Source organism: Lampris incognitus, chromosome 20, assembly GCF_029633865.1.
Source record: "Lampris incognitus isolate fLamInc1 chromosome 20, fLamInc1.hap2, whole genome shotgun sequence".
Lineage (NCBI taxonomy): Eukaryota > Metazoa > Chordata > Actinopteri > Lampriformes > Lampridae > Lampris > Lampris incognitus.
Window position 1 is genome coordinate 31,098,358 of NC_079230.1, and position 23,663 is coordinate 31,122,020.

Sequence of the window (23,663 nt, forward strand, 5' to 3'; positions counted from 1 at the left end):
TCATGGTCCTAGTCACACCAGCATGGTCCCAGTCACATCAGCATGGTCCTAGTCACAGCAACATGGTCCCAGTCACACCAGCGTGGTCCCAGTCACACCAGCATGGTCCTAGTCACACCAGCATGGTCATAGTCACACCAGCATGTCCCAGTCACACCAGGATGGTCCTAGTCACACCAGCATGGTCCCAGTCACACCAGCATGGTCCTAGTCAAACCAGCATGGTCCTAGTCACACCAGCATGGTCCCAGTCACACCAGCATGGTCCTAGTCACACCAGCATGGTCCCAGTCACACCAGCATGGTCCTAGTCAAACCAGCATGGTCCTAGTCACACCAGCATGGTCCCAGTCACACCAGCATGGTCCCTGTCACACCAGCATGGTCCTAGTCACACCAGCATGGTCCCAGTCACATCAGCATGGTCCTAGTCACACCAGCATGGTCCCAGTCACACCAGCGTGATCCCAGTCACACCAGCATGGTCCTAGTCACACCAGCATGGTCCCAGTCACACCAGCATGGTCCTAGTCACACCAGCATGGTCCCAGTCACACCAGCATGGTCCTAGTCACACCAGCATGGTCCTAGTCACACCAGCGTGGTCCCAATCACACCAGCATGGTCCTAGTCACACCAGCGTGGTCCCAATCACACCAGCGTGGTCATAGTCACACCAGGATTGTCCCAGTCACACCAGCATGGTCCCAGTCACACCAGCATGGTCCCAGTCACACCAGCGTGGTTCCAGTCATGCCAGCATGGTCCTAGTCACACCAGGATGGTCCTGGTCACACCAGCCGTGGTCCTAGTCACACCAGGATGACACACTCTGGCTGTGTCTGCATGTGTCATGCTGTGCAGACCTTTTTTTAAGCAACACAAAACTCTCAGACTCGCCACTCCACATGATTGTCCACACACACACACACACACACACACACACACACACACACACACACACACACACACACACACACACAGAAGGAAATCCTCTTCGCTTGAAGGGCTTTGACCGTGGAAGTGGAGCTCGTCGTGTGGGTTTTGTGTGTTCAATAATCCTTTTGTCCATCCCTTTTCTGCGAAAGAGCAATGTGGGAGGAGCCTACGCTCGCACAATGGACAATGTTTTGACAAGAAACCCCGCGGCTCGGTACCCGGGTCCCGGGTCTAGGCCTCGTTCCGGAAGCTTTTTCAAAACTCTCATTCTTTCTAAATATCCTGCTTCTTAATTTTTTTTTTTACCAAATTCTTCAAACAATCTGTTTTCCAGGGCATGGCTGTAATGCCGGCGTGCCAGAATTAAGGAAAATAAACGAGCCGATGTTGAAAGAAGAAAGTAAGTCAGTTAATTAGCACAGCTTAGGTAGGACAAATGAAGCCCGTTGGTTTGCAGAGTCAGAAGCACGTGGACTGGCCATGCAGGTCTGCACACACAGGGAGGGGGACTCCGGTGTCGTGGCTCTCTCGGTGTACTGAACAGAGACTAACAACACCGCAACACAACAGCCCTCACATGCTGTGTACACAAGCCCTGACTTCTACGGGAGCAATGAGAGGTGACGCGGTGCAGTGGTGCAGAGAATACGTCACAGGTGCTGACATGGGGGCGTCCAGGTAGCGTGGCAGGCTATTCTGTTGCCTACCAATACGGGTTGTCGCCAGTTCGAATCCCTGTCTTACCTCCGGCTTGGTCGGGCGTCCCTACAGACACAACTGGCCGTGTCTGCGGGGTGAGGAGCCGGATGTGGGTACGTGTCTTGTTCGCTGCACTAGCGCCTCCTCTGGTCGCTCGGGGGAGGGGCAACTGGGGGGGGGGGATAGCGTGATCCTCCCACGCGCTACGTCCCCCTGGTGAAACTCCTCACCGTCAGGTGAAAAGAAGCGGCTGGTGACTCCACATGTATGGGGGGGGGCGTGTGGTAGTCTGCAGCCCTCCCCCGGATCAGCAGAGGGGGTGGAGCAGAGACCGGGGACGGCTCGGAAGAGCGGGGTAATTCACTCTGTCCACTGACTTCCGGTTTCTACGGCAGCGGTCGTACCAGTTTCCTGTCTGCTGGCGTGTGCTGTTGACGATGGCATATTTTTGGCGATGCCTGCGAGAGTTACCATGGATACATGTCAACCACACGCACACAACTGTCCACACACCTCCACCTGCACCTGCCAGCACACGGGAGGGAAGGTTCAGGTTGGACATATCAAGTTACGTCCACGTGACAGTTCCGTCCGTCCATCCGTCCGCGCACGTCACTTGATATGTCCAACCTGAACCTCTCCACCCGTGTGCTGGCAGGTGCAGGTGGAGGTGTGTGGACAGTTGTGTGCGTGTGGTTGACATGTATCCACGGTAATCCTGCAGGCATCACGAAAAACATGCCATTGTCAACAGCACCCGCCAGCAGACAGGAAACTGGTACGACCGCTGCCGTAGAAACCGGAAGTCAGTGGACGACAGTCATGCACAGAGTGGATTGGACAATCCGAAACAAAGAGATGCTGAACTAGATGTCAGCAGGTTACCTACATACACGGCTGAGCTGGATGACATGCCAGAGGGTACCAGTACACCGTACAGTACACAGTACAGCACACAGTACACAGTACAGTCCAGTACACAGTACAGCACACAGTACAGTACACAGTACAGTACAGCACACAGTAAAGTACCGTGTACACAAAATGGTTGGATTTATTTGACGGTGTTAAGCGTTCATTTGAATGACAGCCCGCAGGAAGACTGGTTGTTTTGGGGTTCAGCAGGTATTTAGGGTTACAGTCATTTGTTTTGGGGTACAGCAGGTATTTGGGGTTACAGTCGTTTGTTTTGGGGTACAGCAGGTATTTGGGGTTACAGTCGTTTGTTTTAGGTACAGCAGGTATTTGGGGGTTACATTCATTTGTTTTGGAGTACAGCAGGTATTTTGGGGTTACAGTCATTTGTTTTGGGGTACAGCAGGTATTTGGGGTTACAGTCGGTTGCTTTGGGGTACAGCAGGTATTTGAGGGTTACAGTCATTTGTTTTGGGGTACAGCAGGTATTTGGGGTTACAGTCGGTTGCTTTGGGGTACAGCAGGTATTTGGGGGTTACAGTCATTTGTTTTGGGGTACAGAAGGTATTTGGGGTTACAGTCTGTTGCTTTGGGGTACAGCAGGTATTTGGGGGTTACAGTCAGGTGGGTGTCCGTCTTGCTGTGAAGTGTCAGATTCTCGCTGCGGATGACGTCACTTTAACATCAGAGTGTGTTTTATTTGCCACGTGTCCGGGTTCCCAGCAGCAGCCTTGCTCAGTGTGTTGAACACGGGGGGGCGCTGTAGAGTTTTATCTGTTTTGTCTGCTAAGATGAAAAACAGTCAGCAGGCCAAACCAGCACAAAGCAGCTATGTTGGGTTCCGGTTTGGGCGGATGCATGCACGGGTGCGTGCTGCAAGTAAAGACGCGGTTCATTACAGGGAAGAAACTGTGTCGTCTGCAAAGCGGAACTTCAGAAGCGCTTTCATCGACTGCGTTGGTAGCCTGGAAGACACGGTCTGGATCGCGGGTCGGAGCGCCGGGCTCAGCGTCGTCACACCTGCCAAGAGTGTGAGACTAGATTCTACCACACGGAACATGAGCTGCTTTTAGAACCCGGAGCCGGTGGAGCTCACTGCAGGAGGAGCTCACTGCAGGTGGAGCTCACTGCAGGAGGAGCTCACTGCAGGAGGAGCTCACTGCAGGTGGAGCTCACTGCAGGTGGAGCTGCAGCCTCGGTACACGCTGCACATCTGAAATGCAAGTGTGTGCGCACACACACACACCACACACACACACACACACACCACATACACACACCACATACACACCACACACAAAAACACACCACACACAAAAACACACACACCACACACAAACCAGACACACACACCCCATACACATACCACACACAAACACACGCACCACACACACAAACACACACACCACACATACACACACCACACACATACACACACACACATACACACACCACACACACTACACACACAAAAACAGACACAAACCACACGCACACACCACATACACATACCACACACAAAAACACACACCACACAGAAACACCACACACACACCACACACACACCACACACACACACACACCACACACAACACACACACCACACACAAACACACACACACACACACACACACACACACACACACACACACACACACACCGCACACACACACACACACACAAACACCACACACAACACACACACCACACACAAAAACACACACACCACATACAAACACAGACACAAACACACACACATACCACCCCCCACCCCCCGGCATATATCCATAGATGAAAACGCTGTGACACAGACGTGCACATTAATAGACACACAACCAAGGAAATGCACACACGCGCACACACGCACACGCATTGATGTTGATGTGCACGCACACACAGAATCTCACACACACACACACACACACACACACACACACACACACACACACAGAATCTCACACACACACACACACACACACACACACACACACACACACACACACACACACATGCAGCCCTCTACACCACTTCCTGCACCTGGTGCTCCTGCAGCATCCTCATCTGAGCGCTGCGCTGGCTGGAAATAATGAGGACAACAACCACGACGGGGATCACCCGGGCGGGTCCGTCACGTGGTCTGGACCGGGCAAACAAGCACGGTACTTTCCACCACGCGGTCCCTCGGCAGGATAAGCAGGAGCTGTGGAGGGACGGTTATCTGCCTCTTCCTGTCCACATGTGGCCCAGTCTCTGGATGCTGCCTGTCGGCGGCTCAGCTGTGCTGCTGGTTTTACAGAGTCTTGTTGAAGATGACGTCACTGCTCGGTGAGGAAAGCTACACAAATGACGGATATGAAATTAAAACAAGTGCACGCACATCCCTCATTGTGCCTTGGTCGTGTGATGTCTGCTGCAAGTCCTCCAACCCATACGACCACATAGGTCGTATGCCCTCTGATGCGACCCCCACCGGAGCGTTTCCTAAACTAGCGCCCCCTACCGGTGGCAGGAGATATGCCGCAGATACTTTTCACCTCTGTGCATTGGGTGTTTTTATCTACTTCAGTGTTTCTCAACCCAGTCCTCAAGGACCCCCTATCCTGCAGATTTGCATTGTATCCCTGCATAGGTAGCCCTGCTTGTACTTACTCGACCAATCATCTCGCAGCACTTAATTATGCAAGGTGTGCAACGTCTGACAAAACTCATTGCTGATTGGTTGAATAACTACAAACAGGTACCTATTCAGGGTTGCAAAGAAAAGATGCAGGATAGGGGGTCCTCGAGGACTGGGTTGAGAAACAGTGATCTACTTGTTGACATCCTTTTTACAACGCCTGGTAAACGGGCTACTGGCCGGTGCTGAAGTCAAGACTTCAGTCTGGACCCGGTCTGGACCCCATGTGGCTCAAGTTCTAGTCACAAGTACAAGGAGCAAGAGCACCTCTGTTTTCCACCCAGCGCTAATGAAAAGGGTTTTTTTTCTCCCTAATTGTAGTCGACCAATTACCCCACTCTTCCGATCCGTCCCGGTCTCTGCTGATCCGGGGAGGGCTGCACATGCCTCCTCGCCGGAGTCGCCAGCCGCTTCTTTTCACCTGACAGTGAGGAGTTTCACCAGGGGGACGCAGCGCGCGGGAGGATCACACTATTCTCCCCAGTTCCCCCTCCCCCCCGAACAGGTGCCCCAACCGACCAGAGGAGGCGCTAGTGCAGCGACCAGGACACGTACCCACATCCAGCTTCCCACCCGCAGACACGGCCAATTGTGTCTATAGGGACACCCGACCAAGCTGGAGGTAACACGGGGATTCGAACCGCCGATCCCCGTGTTGGCAGGCCACGCCACCCAGACGCCCTGCTAATGAAAAGTTGCATGGCCCCGCAGCTACAACTGAACAGGTACATGCATGTCTTTGCAGAGTGTCATGTCAGAGAAATGTGACGGATCGGAGGTGGCCGACAGTTGATGAAGTGGAGATATTGAAGCTTCAGCCCTGTAGCACCACAACTCTTACGCCAAACCAAACAACCAATGGCTGGCGGCGTATGTAACTTTAACATATAGATCACATGACTCTGTTCCGGGTTAGCAGTTGGCTTCTGCTCAACTTGTGTGAGCAATGAACAGCACAGACGTATCCCTCTAACGGACCAGGCAGGGATGACTGACACGCCGTTCTGGAGCAGGCTGACTGCTCTTGGCCTGGCTTCATGCACAAACTTCAGTCAGGAGCGACATGGGGAGAGACGTAAAGACAGTTATTTACTATAACAGGTGCTTTAGTGGAAATGAATTCATGTCAAGAAAGTCTTTGGTGCTTAGACTCAGCAGGGAGATTTTTTTAATCGGGGGGCCATCATTCCTGAGCAGCTGCACCCTAATGTATTTCCTTCCAAAGGATATGTACTTACCGAGCAGGGATAAAACAAGGCACAGTAATCATAACGAAGATGGCGTACTCTGCTAAGGGGTTAAATTAAATAAGGAGCAAGGCATGGTACAATTTGAGCTTAAGTAACAGAGTACCATAAATGAATAGAAAAAAACAAAACACAACCAGTAATGACTAGGTCGGGAATGACTTGATCAGCTAACAAGTTAGAGCTTAACCAGCATTGGATAGTAGGTCAGCAATGACCTGATGACCTGCTTGCAATGAATGGGCCTTAGCCAGCGATGGCTAATGGTCAGCAATGACCTGGACAGCTAACAATTTTTGAGCTAATCGGCAATGGCTAGAGGTTAGCAATGACCATGCCATGAATGGGCCTTAGCCAGCAATGGCTAATGGTCAGCAATGACATGGACAGCTAACAGTTTGTGAGCTAATCAGCAATGGCTAGAGGTTAGCAATGACCTTGCCATGAATGGGCCTTAGCCAGCGATGGCTAATGGTCAGCAATGACCTGGACAGCTAACAATTTTTGAGCTAATCGGCAATGGCTAGAGGTTAGCAATGACCATGCCATGAATGGGCCTTAGCCAGCAATGGCTAATGGTCAGCAATGACATGGACAGCTAACAGTTTGTGAGCTAATCAGCAATGGCTAGAGGTTAGCAATGACCTTGCCATGAATGGGCCTTAGCCAGCAATGGCTAATGGTCAGCAATGACCTGGACAGCTAACAATTGTTGAGCTAATCAGCAATGGCTAGAGGTTAGCAATGACCTTGCCATGAATGGGCCTTAGCCAGCAATGGCTAATGGTCAGCAATGACCTGGACAGCTAACAATTTTTGAGCTAATCAGCAATGGCTAGAGGTTAGCAATGACCTTGCCATGAATGGGCCTTAGCCAGCGATGGCTAATGGTCAGCAATGACATGGACAGCTAACAGTTTGTGAGCTAGCCAGAAATGGCAGTGACCTTGTAGTGAGTTGGCTTTAGCCAGCAAAGGAATGGCTAATGACAGGCTTAGGCAGAAATAAGATATTGATGACCTAGAATTCAGCAATAATTGGACTGGCCAAAAATGGTCAGTAAATGACCTGCAATTAGTAATTAGACAGAGCAGTTAAGTTAGTTAGGTGAGACAAAACACAGAACCACCGACCACCAGTTATAGTCAGTTGCTTACCATAAGCTGTTAAGGTTTTAGCAGTCTTTCAGCCTAAGTGGTTGCACAGGCATCAGGTTGCTCATAGGCAGAGGGTAGAGGCAGCTGGAGCTTTGCTCATATAAAACCTGGCAAATTCTAAATATGACTGCAGAGAGAACTGGTTTACTAGAGGGCCAGTATTTCTAGAGGGGGGGGGCTGCTATGGACATTTGTTTGGTTGGCTGCTGGGCAAAGACTCTTGAATACCTGGGAATTAAAATAGGGTAAAGAATCAGCAATGACATTAGCATGACCTAGCACATGACGTGCTGTAATTATAAAATGTTGCATGACCGATAGCCATGTGTATTACATCTCATGAATGGCGTGATTTCGAGAATGGATGAACGGCTTTTATTAATGATGCCTGCGACTGCTTCATTAACACGCTGCACTGCGATGTGTTTGTGTTGCCAGAACTTCCCCCATCCGTAACACGCTACTGCAATGGGATACATTTCAAATAGAGCAGAGGAGGAATCGAGCTTGGGGAAGGAATGAGGACATTTACTGGTGAAACATCTGTCCATCCATCCATCCATTATCTGAACCGCCCCAGACAGCAAAATGAAACTGGGCCAGATCCGGGCCGGATGTATCACAGACACTGGGGCAGATCTGCAAAACGGATCTGCCCCAGTGTCTTTTTGCACAACGGGCCAATACCAGCGCAGATCTGGCTTACGGATCTGTACCAGCTTTGGGCCATATCTGGCCCAGCTCATTTTAGATCCACAAGGCCTTCAAATGGGTTCTGACTTTATGAGGCCACACTCTGGCCAGAGGCACGGGGCGGTCTATGGGCGGATGTGATTCCTATGTGGATCTGCCGGACTGTGGGCGGATCCAGCCCAGTGTCAAGTGCTATGAGGGGCGTATCCTGCTCTCAGGGTCGTGGGGATGCTGGAGCCTATTCCAGCAGTCATTGGACGGCAGGCGGGGAGAGACCCTGGACAGGCCGCCACACCATCATAGGGCCCACACACACACACACACACTCTCTCATTCACACCTAGGGACAATTTAGTACAGCCGAGTCACCTGACCTACATTTCTTTGGACTGTGGGAGGAAACTGGAGCACCCAGAGGAAACCCACGCAGACACGGGGAGAACATGCGAACTCCACACAGAGGACGACCCACCAAGGCTGGACTACCCTGGGGCTCGAACCCAGGACCTTCTTGCGCTGAGGCGACTTAGCTAACCACTGCGCCACCATGCTGCCCTGGCGAAACATTGACCTTAAAAATATCCCCCAAATCCCACCGAATGCACAACATCTGTGAAAAACGTAGGGAATCAGAGGAATGGACCAGCTCATCATAGAAAAACATTCCACCATTCCACCAATCCAGTGAATGAGACCAAAATTCAAATCGGACTGCTAACCTTCGTTCAATAGAATACCGCCATACAAATTCGGCACAGAGGAAACCATGTCCAGCAGTCTGGAAATGAACGAGCGACCCTGGGAGGACAACACGTATTGTGACACTGGCCAAGAAGAGAGAGCATTTGCTGTTTTGTTACCTCCTTTGCTCAACAAAGGACGGTTATTTTGTGTATCTGCTCTAGTTTTTTGACTGGGAGAGAAGCTTTTATTTCAGCCATGTCCAGTGTGATATGCAGTTGGATACTGAACTTCCCCACCAACCGCCTCCACACTCTAACACTGGGCAAGCACACATCCTCCACCCTCATCCTGAGCGCTGGCATTCCCCAGGGTCGTGTGCTGAGCCCTCTCCTTTATCCACTGTTCACACTTGACTGCCAAGCCATCCACTACTCAAACACTATTGATGTGTTTGCGGATGATACGACAGTCATCGGCCTCATATCAGACAACGGTGAAGCAGCATACGGGGAGGAGGTTCAGAACCTGACAACGTGGTGTGCTAACAACAACAACAACCTGGTCTTAAACACCAAAAAGACCAAGGCGATTATCGTGGACTTTAGGACCTCCAAGAAGATCACACCCAGCCCCAGAGGCTTTGGGGAGTCCCCAGCTCCAGGTTCCTGGGAGTCACCACCACAGAGGACCTCTCCTGGGCTGACAACACCTCAGCAGTGGTGAGTAAAGCTCAACAACGCCTTCATTTTCTGAGGAAGCTAAGAAGAGCCGACCCCCCCCCCCCGAAAGCTGCTTGTCAACTTGTATAGATGCTCCATCGAGAGCATCCTAACAAACTGCGTGACGGCCGGGTACAGCCGCCGCACCGAAGCTGACAAAACAGCCCTCCAGCGTGTGGCGGAGACAGCACAGGACAATGTGGGCCTTGAGCTGCCTTCACTAGAGCATCTTCACAGCACTCGCTGTGTGAGGAGGGCTGAGAACATCATGAAAGACATTACACACCCTGGACACCATCTGTCCCAGCCCCGCCCATCGGGAAGGCGCTTCACATCAATCCACGCTCGCACAAAGAGACTAGACAACAGCTTCTTTCCAAAAGCTGTGGCACCACTGGAGTCAGACATCTCCTCAGTCTGACGACGCCGGTGTGCTGCCTCCACAGGGCACGTGCAATAAAACTTGTAAGATTTACTCACACGTCACTTTAAGCCACCTCATATCTGTCCACTGCGCCTTTACTGCATTTTTACACCTCATGCATTGTATTTTATTGTTAACTGCATTGTATTTTATACTTTATATACTGCTTTTGTACTTGCATTGTTTAGACTCTGTAGTTTTTATTGCTGATGTTTTATATTTTCTTGTTTGTGTTTGCACCATTTTGGGGTCGACACAACTGCAGTTTCGTCGAGCTTCCACAACGACAGTAACGGTTTTGAATGTATTCCAATAAACATTTAAAATACATGTTATGATTTTCTATTCACACGCACATTTGAAATATATGTTATGATTGTGTCTTCCGGTAAAAGTACAGTTCAAATGCAATTTGTGCTTCAAACGAATTCGTTGTTTTGTCGTGCAGTGTGCAGCGGGACACGTCGCCATCCCGCAAAACAAAACTGCAATGGAAGTTCCATCCTGAGAAGGGAAGTCAACTCTTCCTAAGCTTGTGTTTGAGAAGCTAGCGTGATGTTGTAAAGAACACTTGGTGATGAGAGGGGGCCTTGCTCGAAAAGAACGCGGGAGGCACCCTGACGTCCAGATGGGGCCCCTGCAAGGGGGGCCCCTGTCTGGCAGTGAGTTCCGGCAGACAGTGTCTAGTATACAACCTCCCAGGTAGCTTGTAATTTCCCCACACAGTTGAAGCATAGTGCTACTCAGTCCTCGACCGCATCCCCTGCTGCATGTGTAATGAGACTAATGTGGAGTCCAGACTGGCTGGATGTTGGAGTCCAGACTGGCAGGATGTTGGAGTCCAGACTGGCTGGATGTTGGAGTCCAGACTGGCTGGATGTTGGAGTCCAGACTGGCAGGATGTTGGAGTCCAGACTGGCTGGATGTTGGAGTCCAGACTGGCTGGATGTTGGAGTCCAGACTGGCAGGATGTTGGAGCCCAGACTGGCAGGATGTTGGAGTCCAGACTGGCTGGATGTTGGAGTCCAGACTGGCTGGATGTTGGAGCCCAGACTGGCAGGATGTTGGAGCCCAGACTGGCCGGATGTTGGAGCCCAGACTGGCCGGATGTTGGAGTCCAGACTGGCCGGATGTTGGAGTCCAGACTGGCCGGATGTTGGAGTCCAGACTGGCAGGATGTTGGAGTCCAGACTGGCAGGATGTTGGAGTCCAGACTGGCTGGATGTTGGAGTCCAGACTGGCAGGATGTTGGAGTCCAGACTGGCAGGATGTTGGAGTCCAGACTGGCAGGATGTTGGAGTCCAGACTGGCTGGATGTTGGAGTCCAGACTGGCTGGATGTTGGAGTCCAGACTGGCAGGATGTTGGAGTTCAGACTGGCAGGATGTTGGAGTCCAGACTGGCTGGATGTTGGAGTCCAGACTGGCTGGATGATGGAGTCCAGACTGGCAGGATGTTGGAGTCCACTGGCTGGATGATGGAGTCCAGACTGGCTGGATGTTGGAGTCCAGACTGGCAGGATGTTGGAGTCCAGACTGGCAGGATGTTCTCACTGACAGCGGATGAGCTTGTTGGCTTCGAATGAGCGTGCGCCATTGCCTCGGCTGATCAGATAAATGAGCTAATTTCATGTTTTTTTGGGGTATTTTTTATACCTTTATTAGATAGTCACAGTGGAGGCAGACCGGAAATGGAGAGAGAGAGAGAGAGAGAGAGAGAGAGAGAGAGAGAGAGAGAGAGAGAGAGAGAGAGAGAGAGAGAGAGAGAGAGAGAGAAGAGGGTAAGACATGCAACAAAGGTCGCTGGCTGGATTCGAACCGTTGATGTTTGCAACCATGTGGCCTTGTGCTCCAAACACTCAGCTATGGAGGCGCCTCATATTTCACGCTTTGATGGGCTGACCAACACTTTGCTAAGTTCTAACCTCATCTTTAAAGAACCTGAACTCAGATGTTGGTGTGTCTGAGTTCCTAGGTCGCTGTGACATCATATCATGACAGGTTTGGTGTTACTGTTGCTCATATCATGGATTGTAAAACACAAATGATGGCTGAGTGATGATACTGATGACTGATGGATGAATTGGCGGCACGGTGGCCCAGTGGTTAGCGCTGTCGCCTCACAGCCAGAAGGTCCTGGGTTCGAACTGCGGGGTTGTCCAACCTTGGGGGGTCGTCCCGGGTCGTCCTCTGTGTGGAGTTTGCATGTTCTCCCCGTGTCTGCGGTGGGTTTTCTCCGGGTGCTGCGGTTTCCCCCACCATCAAAAAGACGTGCGTGTTAGGGTTAATACTCCTGCCTGTGCCCCTGAGCAAGGCAATGGCAAGACAAACTGGAGTTGTTTCCCAGGCGCTGCACGGCGACTGCCCACTGCTCCTAGCTACACTGCTGGGATGGGGTAAACGCAGAGCAGGATTTCCCCACGGGGATCGATAAAGTATGTGAACACAAAAATAAATAAATAAATAAATATCAATATCTACTCATGTATTTTCGTTATGTGTGTGTGTGTGTGTGTGTTAGTGTAGATAGCGGGACCGAAAACTAAAGCATTTATGATCCTAATTCTTTTTGGAGGTGGTAGGTATTGTCTCAGAGAGTAAGGGAAAAATCCCAGCAAATTAAAATTATGCGTAATTATGCATAAATATGCAAAATATGAATTTTTCTAAAAATGGCTAAAACCACTTTTCTCGGCATTTCAGATGATTCTGAGCATCTTTGATTTTTTCACCTGTATAAAAAAAATTTTCTGGGACTTAAAAATGTTTTGGCATTATGCAAAATAAATGCATTTTTGCAAAAATGCACTTATGATCCTCATTTTTTTGGAGGTGGTAGGTATTGTTCCAGAGAGGACCGGAAAAACAGCAGAACATTAAAATATAATTATGCATAATTATGCATAAATATGCAAAATATGCATTTTCTAAAAATGGCTAAAAACCACTTTTCTCGGCATTTCAGATGATTCTGAGCATTTGGGGGGAGGGAGTTGGAGTGGGGGGGGGTTTAGGGGCAGGGGGAAGGCGGTTAGCTGGCAGGATGAAGAGGAGGGAGATTTAGACGGGTGGAGAACCAAACCGCTACATTGTAGCGGGGTTCCTCTAGTATATATATATATATATATATATATATATATATATATATATATATAAATTAATAGTATGAGCAGAACAGATTCTTTCTTTTTTCTTGAAATTTTCAGCATTTCTTTCTCATTTTTGAACAGTTATTTTAGATGCAAGCATTCAGAGGTGGAGGAATTACATGCTGCGTAAGAAGAGGGTTGTAATTAGGCTCCCAATACTCTCTCTTTACAGTGTGTAAACAAGCCAGTCAAGAATTTAGGGGTTGCTAGACTTGTATTGTTGTTTGCATATTGATTACTCATGTAGAGCCACACGTGACGTGCAAGCGCTTTCTGCTGAAGGAGTCGGAACGCTGTTGTTTGCATGTTGAGCTGAGAAGATGTGGGCGTGGGTGTAGCACGGCAGCACTGCCTCCCTCGTGATAACGTCATACGGGGCATCTAAGTCTCCGAGACCCGCGTGACGTAGGCTGGTCCAGAGCGTTAGACCAAAGACATATGAGGCGAGTACACAGTGTAGCCCACACCTCCATCACTGTCCTCTACAGCTACACCCTTTATATCCTTTATACATGGACACCCACCAACGTCACTGTCCTCTACATCTACACCCCTTTATATCCTTTATACATGGACACCATCACTGTCCTCTACATCTACACCCCTTTATATCCTTTATACATGGACACCACCGTCACTGTCCTCTACATCTACACCCCTTTATATCCTTTATACATGGACACCACCGTCACTGTCCTCTACATCTACACCCCTTTAGATGCTTTATACATGGACACCTCCATCACTGTCCTCTACATCTACACCCCTTTATACATGGACACCTCCGTCACTGTCCTCTACATCTACACCCCTTATATCCTTTATACATGGACACCTCCATCACTGTCCTCTACATCTACACCCCTTTATATCCTTTATACATGGACACCACCGTCACTGTCCTCTACATCTACACCCCTTTATATCCTTTATACATGGACACCACCGTCACTGTCCTCTACATCTACACCCCTTTATATCCTTTATACATGGAAACCTCCATCACTGTCCTCTACATCTACACCCCTTTATATCCTTTATACATGGACACCTCCATCACTGTCCTCTACATCTACACCCCTTTAGATGCTTTATACATGGACACCTCCATCACTGTCCTCTACATCTACACCCCTTTATATCCTTTATACATGGAAACCTCCATCACTGTCCTCTACATCTACACCCCTTTATATCCTTTATACATGGACACCTCCATCACTGTCCTCTACATCTACACCCCTTTAGATGCTTTATACATGGACACCTCCATCACTGTCCTCTACATCTACACCCCTTTATATCCTTTATACATGGAAACCTCCATCACTGTCCTCTACATCTACACCCCTTTATATCCTTTATACATGGACACCTCCATCACTGTCCTCTACATCTACACCCCTTTAGATGCTTTATACATGGACACCTCCATCACTGTCCTCTACATCTACACCCCTTTAGATGCTTTATGCATGGACACCACCATCACTGTCCTCTACATCTACACCCCTTTATATCCTTTATACATGGACACCTCAGTCGCTGTCCTCTACATCTACACCCCTTTATATCCTTTATACATGGACACCTCAGTCGCTGTCCTCTACATCTACACCCCTCTACATCCTTTTTAACCAATATTGAGTGGGCAGAGAAAGGCTAAAAACGAGTACTTACTTCGGCTACACGTGTTCAAACCGAAAGCACCTCATCACCAATGTCTTGCACACATATAACCATAAGGAAAACATGGAAAATAAAATATAAAACATGTATGTTGCGACACCCACCATGATATCAGAATCTGGAGATGTTGGGATTTCCAACACGGTGAGGTACAGAATGTTTTCTTCCAGCACTGATGAGTACTCATCGGAGGAATGTCTAAGTATTGGCCGGATGGGCTAGAAAGTCCTTAACGGAGTGACTCATTCAGTTGTCACCCCACACGGCTTTGATTTCAAAAGCCAGTCCATCACACCCCAAGAGGCCTCGCTTTCTCTAATTACAGTCCCTCCGTCTACCTCTTTTGTTGGAAGTCATTTAAATTCTTTTAAGAGCCTGAACATGACATTTCAATGGCCAAGCCCCAATACTCATCCAAACACAATTACACTTCAGGAAGCTTTGCACATTTTTATCGATTAGTCATAGTCATTTGTCAGAGACAGTCGGCCGGATTTCTGCCTGCTGCGGAGTCATGAAACATGAGTCCTGCTCCTGCTCCGGGGATGTTCCCCCGCTGAATCGATCCGGCGGATCAATTCTTCATTAAGATGTACTGGAGGCACTTCTGCATAAACATTTTCATAGGTTTTAATGCTTTTCTCCAAACCAAATTTGAGCTATTGATTCCATGGACCGTCTCTCTCCCCCCCCCCCCCCCCCTCTCTCTCTCTCCCTCTCCCTCTCCCTCTCTCTCTCCATTCCAGGATCACTGCTTCTACCACGGCCATGTGAGAGGACACACAGCCTCCTGGGTAGCCCTCAGTACCTGTTCAGGAGTAAGGTACAGTCACTTACTCAGTACAGGGAACACACTGCATCATCGGCATATATTATTACAGCATGCGATTTGTGTTAATATGTCAGTTGTCAATCAGCTGTGTCTCTGCATTAGTTTCACCAGAGGCAAATTCCTGAGTGTGTATTCTACTTAGTGAGCACAACGGCAGGGCTTAGGGTTGTATTCAATACTTGCCATTGTACTTTGAACTTGATTCGCGGTATTGCATTAGCACGGAGCCGTGGGCCGTGAAAGCGGGAGTTCGGCCTTCAATGTTTCAGAACTTGTCTCTACACTTGGTTATTGGATTTTTCGAAACCCCCGAGCAATTTTGGTTTCTATGAAATCAAGTAATTTGACGCTCTTTGGGGATACAGGCACTAGTTTTAAAAAGTCTTTAAATTTGCACAGCCTCTCGGGGTTGAATGTGGAACACACTGCATATCTAATCCATAAATTGGGACTCTCTCATGGCAGGGACATCACGGTTGTAAATTGGAAAAATGGGGACCTCAAAATATATTTGTGAATTTGATCCAGCCGGAGACGTCAGGTTCTTGTTCGATTAGTCCTCATCGCAAATTAATTTGAGAACCAGCTCCACTAATCCAGAAAGATAAGAGCTTCCCCAGACTTCCTTGAGTGACAGTTGGTTGTCCGCGATAATTTGTATTGGGTGGCTGATGCAGCAGGTTTGATGGAAGCAGAGGAAACGTGGGGAGGAATCAAAAAGTCCAAGTGAAGAGAATGTAAATGCTATTTAAATATCCAGTCGTGCAAGGAGAGGGCAAAATTGTCTTAATGAGTTGATTCGCAGGGACGAAAACCAGCCAGGCATACACTAGTTTGAATACATCATTGCCCTGATTAATTGACACTAGTGAAATTTACACGTCCCAGGTAATGAAGTTATCCTCCCTGGGGATTTCGCACATGTAAAGTTACACACAAAGCAAAGATTATTTTCATAGCTGGTTAACAATTATATGTAAATTAAATTGTGGACTAAAATATGCAAGCTCCAGTAGTGAGAAGGTGAAGAGACAGAGACATAGTGCTGTGACCATATTTACATGAGCACAGAATAATCATGTATGTTACAAGTGCATGGAAAACAGGATGAGTGCGAAGAGGAGAGAAGAAAAGGAGTAGTGTGTGTGTCTCAGAGAGAGAGAGACAGAGGGAGGGAGAGCATCAGCGAGAGACCGAGTCAGACAGAGATAGATAGAGACCGAGTCAGAGAGAGACAGAGAGAGAGTGAGTCAGAGAGAGACAGAGAGAGACCGAGTCAGAGAGAGACAGAGAGAGACCGAGTCAGAGAGAGACAGAGAGAGAGTCAGAGAGAGAGTGAGTCAGAGAGAGACAGAGAGAGACCTAGTCAGAGAGAGACAGAGAGAGACCGAGTCAGAGAGAGACAGAGAGAGAGTGAGTCAGAGAGAGACAGAGAGAGAGTGAGTCAGAGAGAGACAGATAGAGACCGAGTCAGAGAGAGACAGATAGAGACCGAGTCAGAGAGAGACAGAGAGAGAGTGAGTCAGAGAGAGAGTGAGTCAGAGAGAGACAGAGAGAGACCTAGTCAGAGAGAGACAGAGAGAGACCGAGTCAGAGAGAGACAGAGAGAGAGTGAGTCAGAGAGAGACAGAGAGAGAGTGAGTCAGAGAGAGACAGATAGAGACCGAGTCAGAGAGAGACAGATAGAGACCGAGTCAGAGAGAGACAGAGAGAGACCGAGTCAGAGAGAGACCGAGTCAGAGAGAGACAGATAGAGAGTGAGTCAGAGAGAGACAGAGAGAGAGTGAGTTAGAGAGAGACAGAGAGAGACCGAGTTAGAGAGAGACAGAGGGAGAGTGAGTCAGAGAGAGACAGAGAGAGACCGAGTCAGAGAGAGACAGAGAGAGACCGAGTCAGAGAGAGACAGAGAGAGAGTGAGTCAGAGAGAGACAGAGACAGACCGAGTCAGAGAGAGAAAGACAGAGAGACAGAGAGAGAGTGAGTCAGAGAGAGTCAAAGAGAGAGACAGACAGAGAGACCGAGAGAGTGAGATAGAGAGAAAGTGAGTCAAAGAGAGAGATTGACAGAGAGACTGAGTCAGAGAGAGAGAGAAAGACAGAAACAGAGAGTGAGTCAGAGAGACAGAGAGAGAGTGAGTCAGAGAGAGTCAAAGAGAGAGACAGACAGAGAGACCGAGAGAGTGAGACAGAGAGAAAGTGAGTCAAAGAGAGAGATTGACAGAGAGAGACACTGAGTCAGAGAGAGAGAGAAAGACAGAAACAGAGAGTGAGTCAGAGAGACAGAGAGAGAGTGAGTCAGAGAGAGTCAAAGAGAGAGACAGACAGAGAGACCGAGAGAGTGAGACAGAGAGAAAGTGAGTCAAAGAGAGAGATTGACAGAGAGAGACACTGAGTCAGAGAGAGAAAGACAGAAACAGAGAGTGAGTCAGAGAGACAGAGAGAAAGTGAGTCAGAGAGAGAGACAGACAGACAGAGAGAGTGAGTCAGAGAGAAAAAGAGAGCGAGAGAATCAGAGAGAATCAGAGAGAGAGAGAGAGAGCAAAGAATATGTGGCCCCTGTACGGCAGGTGAGGTGGAGACAGAGATGCACTTCCTCCTAAGTTGTGAGAAATTCCAGAACGTAAGAGAGAAACACCAGGAGAAATTTGAAAATCAGATTTCAACTGTTCTACTCCTCGATGAGAAAGAACAATGGCCAACTATTTTAGGAGAGGGTCAAAGGTCACACCTTGCAGCACAATGTGTGTCAGAATGCCATAGCCTGAGGGCCAGTGAGTGACCAAAACACTGTCAGTTGCTGTTCAGGTGCTGTTCTATGTTTCTGCCAGATCTATCTATTCCTTTCCCCCCTTTTTGTTTTGCCTGTTGACCTGTTTTGCTTTGGCAACATTGTAATTAATGCAGTCATGCCAATAAAGCATCACTGAACTGAATTGAATTGAAGTCAGAGAGACAGAGAAAGAGAGTGAGTCAGAGAGTGAGAGTGAGTCAGGGAGCAAGAGAGAGAGAGTGAGTCAGCGAGAGAGAGTGAGTCAGAGAGTGAGAGTGAGTCAGGGAGCAAGAGAGAGAGACAGAGAAAGGGAGAGACAGAGCCAGGGAGAGAGAGAGAGAGAGAGAGAGAGTCAGCGAGAGAGAGTGAGTCAGAGAGTGAGAGTGAGTCAGGGAGCAAGAGAGAGAGAGTGAGTCAGCGAGAGAGAGTGAGTCAGAGAGTGAGAGTGGGTCAGGGAGCAAGAGAGAGAGACAGAGAAAGGGAGAGATAGAGCCAGGGAGAGAGAGAGAGGGAGAGAGTGAGTGAGAGAGAGAGAGAGATTATAACAACAACAATAAAATCGTTGTTGTTATTATAATCATTGTTGTGTTGTGTTGTTGTTTTACATGCTTTGGCAATATGTAAACAAACGTATGTCGTGCAAATAAAGCAAATGTTTAATTGAGAGAGTGAGTTACCGAGAGAGAGTGAGAGAGAGCATCAGAGAGAGAGAGAGAGACAAAGAGAGAGATAAAGAGAGAGGCAGAGAGAGAGAGGCAGAGAGAGTAAGAGAGAGTCAAAGAAAGACAGAAAGAGAGAGAGACAGAGAGACAGAGTGAGAGAGCGAGTCAAAGAGAGAGACAGAGAGAGACAGACAGAGAGAAGGCCAGTTTATATGATCATACATATTTAAACCTTTATTTTCCTTGGCCATGGCATTACTATCACACAGGATCACACATTACTATCACACATTACTATCATGCATTACTATCACGCATTACTATCACACATGACTATCACGCATGATCACACAATACTATCACACATTACTATCACACAATACTATCACGCATTACTATCACACATTACTATCACGCATTACTATCACACAATACTATCATGCATTACTATCAAACAATACTATCACGCATTACTATCACACATTACTATCACGCATTACTATCACACAATACTATCATGCATAACTATCACGCATTACTATCATGCATTACTATCACACATGATCACACAATACTATCACGCATTGCTATCACACATGACTATCATGCATTACTATCACGCATTGCTATCACACATGACTATCATGCATTACTATCACGCATTACTATCATGTATTACTATCACGCATTACTATCACGCATGACTATAATGCATTACTATCACGCATGACTATCGTGCATTACTATCATGCATTACTATCACACATGATCACACAATACTATCACGCATTGCTATCACACATGATTATCATGCATTACTATCACGCATTGCTATCACACATGACTATCATGCATTACTATCACGCATTACTATCACACATGACTATCACACATGATTATCATGCATTACTATCACGCATTACTATCACACATGACTATCACACATGAATATCATGCGTTACTATCACGCATGACTATCATGCATTACTATCACGCATGACTATCATGTATTACTATCACGCATGACTATCATGTATTACTATCACGCATTACTATCACCCATGACTATAATGCATTACTATCACGCATGACTATCGTGCATTACTATCACGCATTACTATCACGCATTACTATCATGCATTACTATCACACATGACTATCATGCATTACTATCACGCATGACTATCACGCATTACTGTCACGCATTACTATCACGCATTACTATCATGCATTACTATCACACATGACTATCATGCATTACTATCACGCATGACTATCGTGCATTACTATCACGCATTACTATCACACATGACTATCATGCATTACTATCACACATGACTATCATGCATTACTATCACGCATGACTATCACGCATGAATATCATGCATTACTATCACGCATTACTATCATGCATTACTGTCACGCATTACTATCACACATGATCACACATTACTATCACGCATGACTATCATGCAATACTATCAAACATTACTATCACACATGACTATCATGCATTACTATCACACATGACTATCATGCATTACTATCACACATGATCACACAATGCTATCACGCATTACTATCACACATGGCTATCACACATGACTATCATGCATTACTATCACACATGACTATCATGCACTACTATCACGCATTACCATCATGCATTACTATCACACATGATCACACAATACTATCACGCATTACTATCACACATTACTATCACACATGACTATCATGCATTACTATCATGCATGACTATCATGCATTACTATCATGCATTGCTATCAAACATTACTATCAAACATTACTATCACACATGACTATCCTGCATTACTATCATGCATTACTATCATGCATTACTATCATGCATTACTATCACACATGACTATCAAACATTACTATCACACATGACTATCATGCATTACTATCATGCATGACTATCATGCATTACTATCATGCATTACTATCACACATGACTATCATGCATTACTATCACACATGACTATCAAACATTACTATCACACATGACTATCATGCATTACTATCATGCATGACTATCATGCATTACTATCATGCATTACTATCACACATGACTATCAAACATTACTATCACACATTACTATCACACATGACTATCATGCATGACTATCATGCATTACTATCATGCATTACTATCACACATGACTATCAAACATTACTATCACACATGACTATCATGCATGACTATCATGCGTTACTATCACGCATTATTATCATGCATTACTATCACACATGATCACACAATACTATCACGCATTACTATCATACATTACTATCACACATGACTATCATGCATTACTATCACACATTACTATCACACATGATCACACATTACTATCACACATGACTATCATGCATTACTATCACACATGACTATCCTGCATTACTATCACACATGATCACACATTACTATCACACATGACTATCCTGCATTACTATCACACATGATCACACATTACTATCACACATGATCACACATTACTATCACACATGACTATCCTGCATTACTATCACACATGATCACACATTACTATCACACATGACTATCCTGCATTACTATCACACATGATCACACATTACTATCACACATGATCACACATTACTATCACACATTACTATCACACATGACCACACATTACTATCACACATGGCTATCACACATGACCACACATTACTATCACACATGACCACACATTACTATCACACATGACCACACATTACTATCACACATGGCTATCACACATGACCACACATTACTATCACACATGATCACACATTACTATCACACATGATCACACATTACTATCACACATTACTATCACACATGACCACACATTACTATCACACATGGCTATCACACATGACCACACATTACTATCACACATGGCTATCACACATGACCACACATTACTATCACACATTACTATCACACATTACTATCACACATGACCACACATTACTATCACACATGGCTATCACACATGACCACACATTACTATCACACATGACCACACATTACTATCACACATGACCACACATTACTATCACACATGGCTATCACACATGACCACACATTACTATCACACATGACTATCCTGCATTACTATCACACATGACCACACATTACTATCACACATGACTATCATACATTATCACACATTACTATCACACATTACTATCACACATTACTATCATGCAATTCTATCACACATTCTATCACACACGACTACCATACATGACTATCACATGACTATAACACATGACTACCATACATAACTACTTGGAACTATGTGAATCAAAAACCCAAAAGCACACACAAGGTTTAATTGTATGCAACTTCTGCAAACATACACATTTTCAATTCTCCTTTAGTGCTCCAGTATTTCACACATTCATCTTGTTGTTGAGAGTATTTGTGACTAAACAATATTGCAGCCAGATATACTATGCATTACTTGTCAAGACTTTGCTTAAAGTGTTAACATGCCGGCATGTCAGGGTGGGGATAGCTGCAGTCCCATGAGCATACATCAACACACCTTTAACATGCAACGTTTTGTGTGTTTTTGCAGTAGTGAAGTGTGTGTTTTTGCAGTAGTGAAGTGTGTGTATTTGAAGTAGTGAAGTGTGTGGGTTGGTGGGAAATTGGGCATTGGAAAAAAATAGTTTTTTTTTTTTGCCTCTTCTGAAGTGCTTGCATCCATTGTAGCACAGCTGCATGAAAATAGCCGAACCATGTTCCTAGAAGGGCTTAAGGGTTGTCTGCGATAGGGTAGAAACTGCAAAACCTTGCAGCATTGACAGGACGCTCATGGTTACACAAACACAGAAAAAGGCTCACGATGGACCAACCGCTGGACAGCTTTGCTCTCGGGGCAACAATCACAATCTGCACTCTGACCTTTTGTTTGGGTTAGAACATGCCCCGTCTGCCCTCTTCTTATCTGCACTCTCACAGCAGTTCAGTGTTTTTATTCGTGCGTCCCCTTCACCTCCCGGCTCATGGCTCCTTGTGTTGACTCGGTCCGCATCACGTGGTCTGAGGCAACGCTGTGCGATGGCCTCACCCACATAATCGCTCCAAACAAACCTTTTCCATAAAACCCCCGGTTCCAAGGTGAACTGGGCTGCTCAGGCAGCCGGTGTGTCCCCCCCCCCCCCCCCCGGTTCCTTCTTACAGAACCTGTTGGCCTCCCTGGGCCACAGCTGTCATTCATTTGCAGACAGCAGAACACAGACATCATCATGACCTTTCAGGGCACTGACGCAGGATGTTTTCTGCAACGCTGCCATCCATATTCATACCTCTGTCAGCGAGTTTGTCCTCTGTGTGTCATGCTGTGATTTCACTGGGCCGTGTTCTGGAGA

The 23,663-nt window shown here is 47.0% G+C and overlaps 1 protein-coding gene across 1 annotated transcript in view; it reads left to right on the top strand.

Annotated features, from left to right (window-relative positions):
- The window catches only part of adam19a (ADAM metallopeptidase domain 19a), a 216,032-nt gene that overhangs the window by 136,917 nt on the left and 55,452 nt on the right, over positions 1-23,663 (top strand). The window contains exon 5 of the mRNA XM_056300048.1: positions 15,737-15,813. Within this exon, the coding sequence (XP_056156023.1) occupies positions 15,737-15,813 (77 nt within the window). The remainder of the gene's footprint in view (positions 1-15,736; positions 15,814-23,663) is intronic.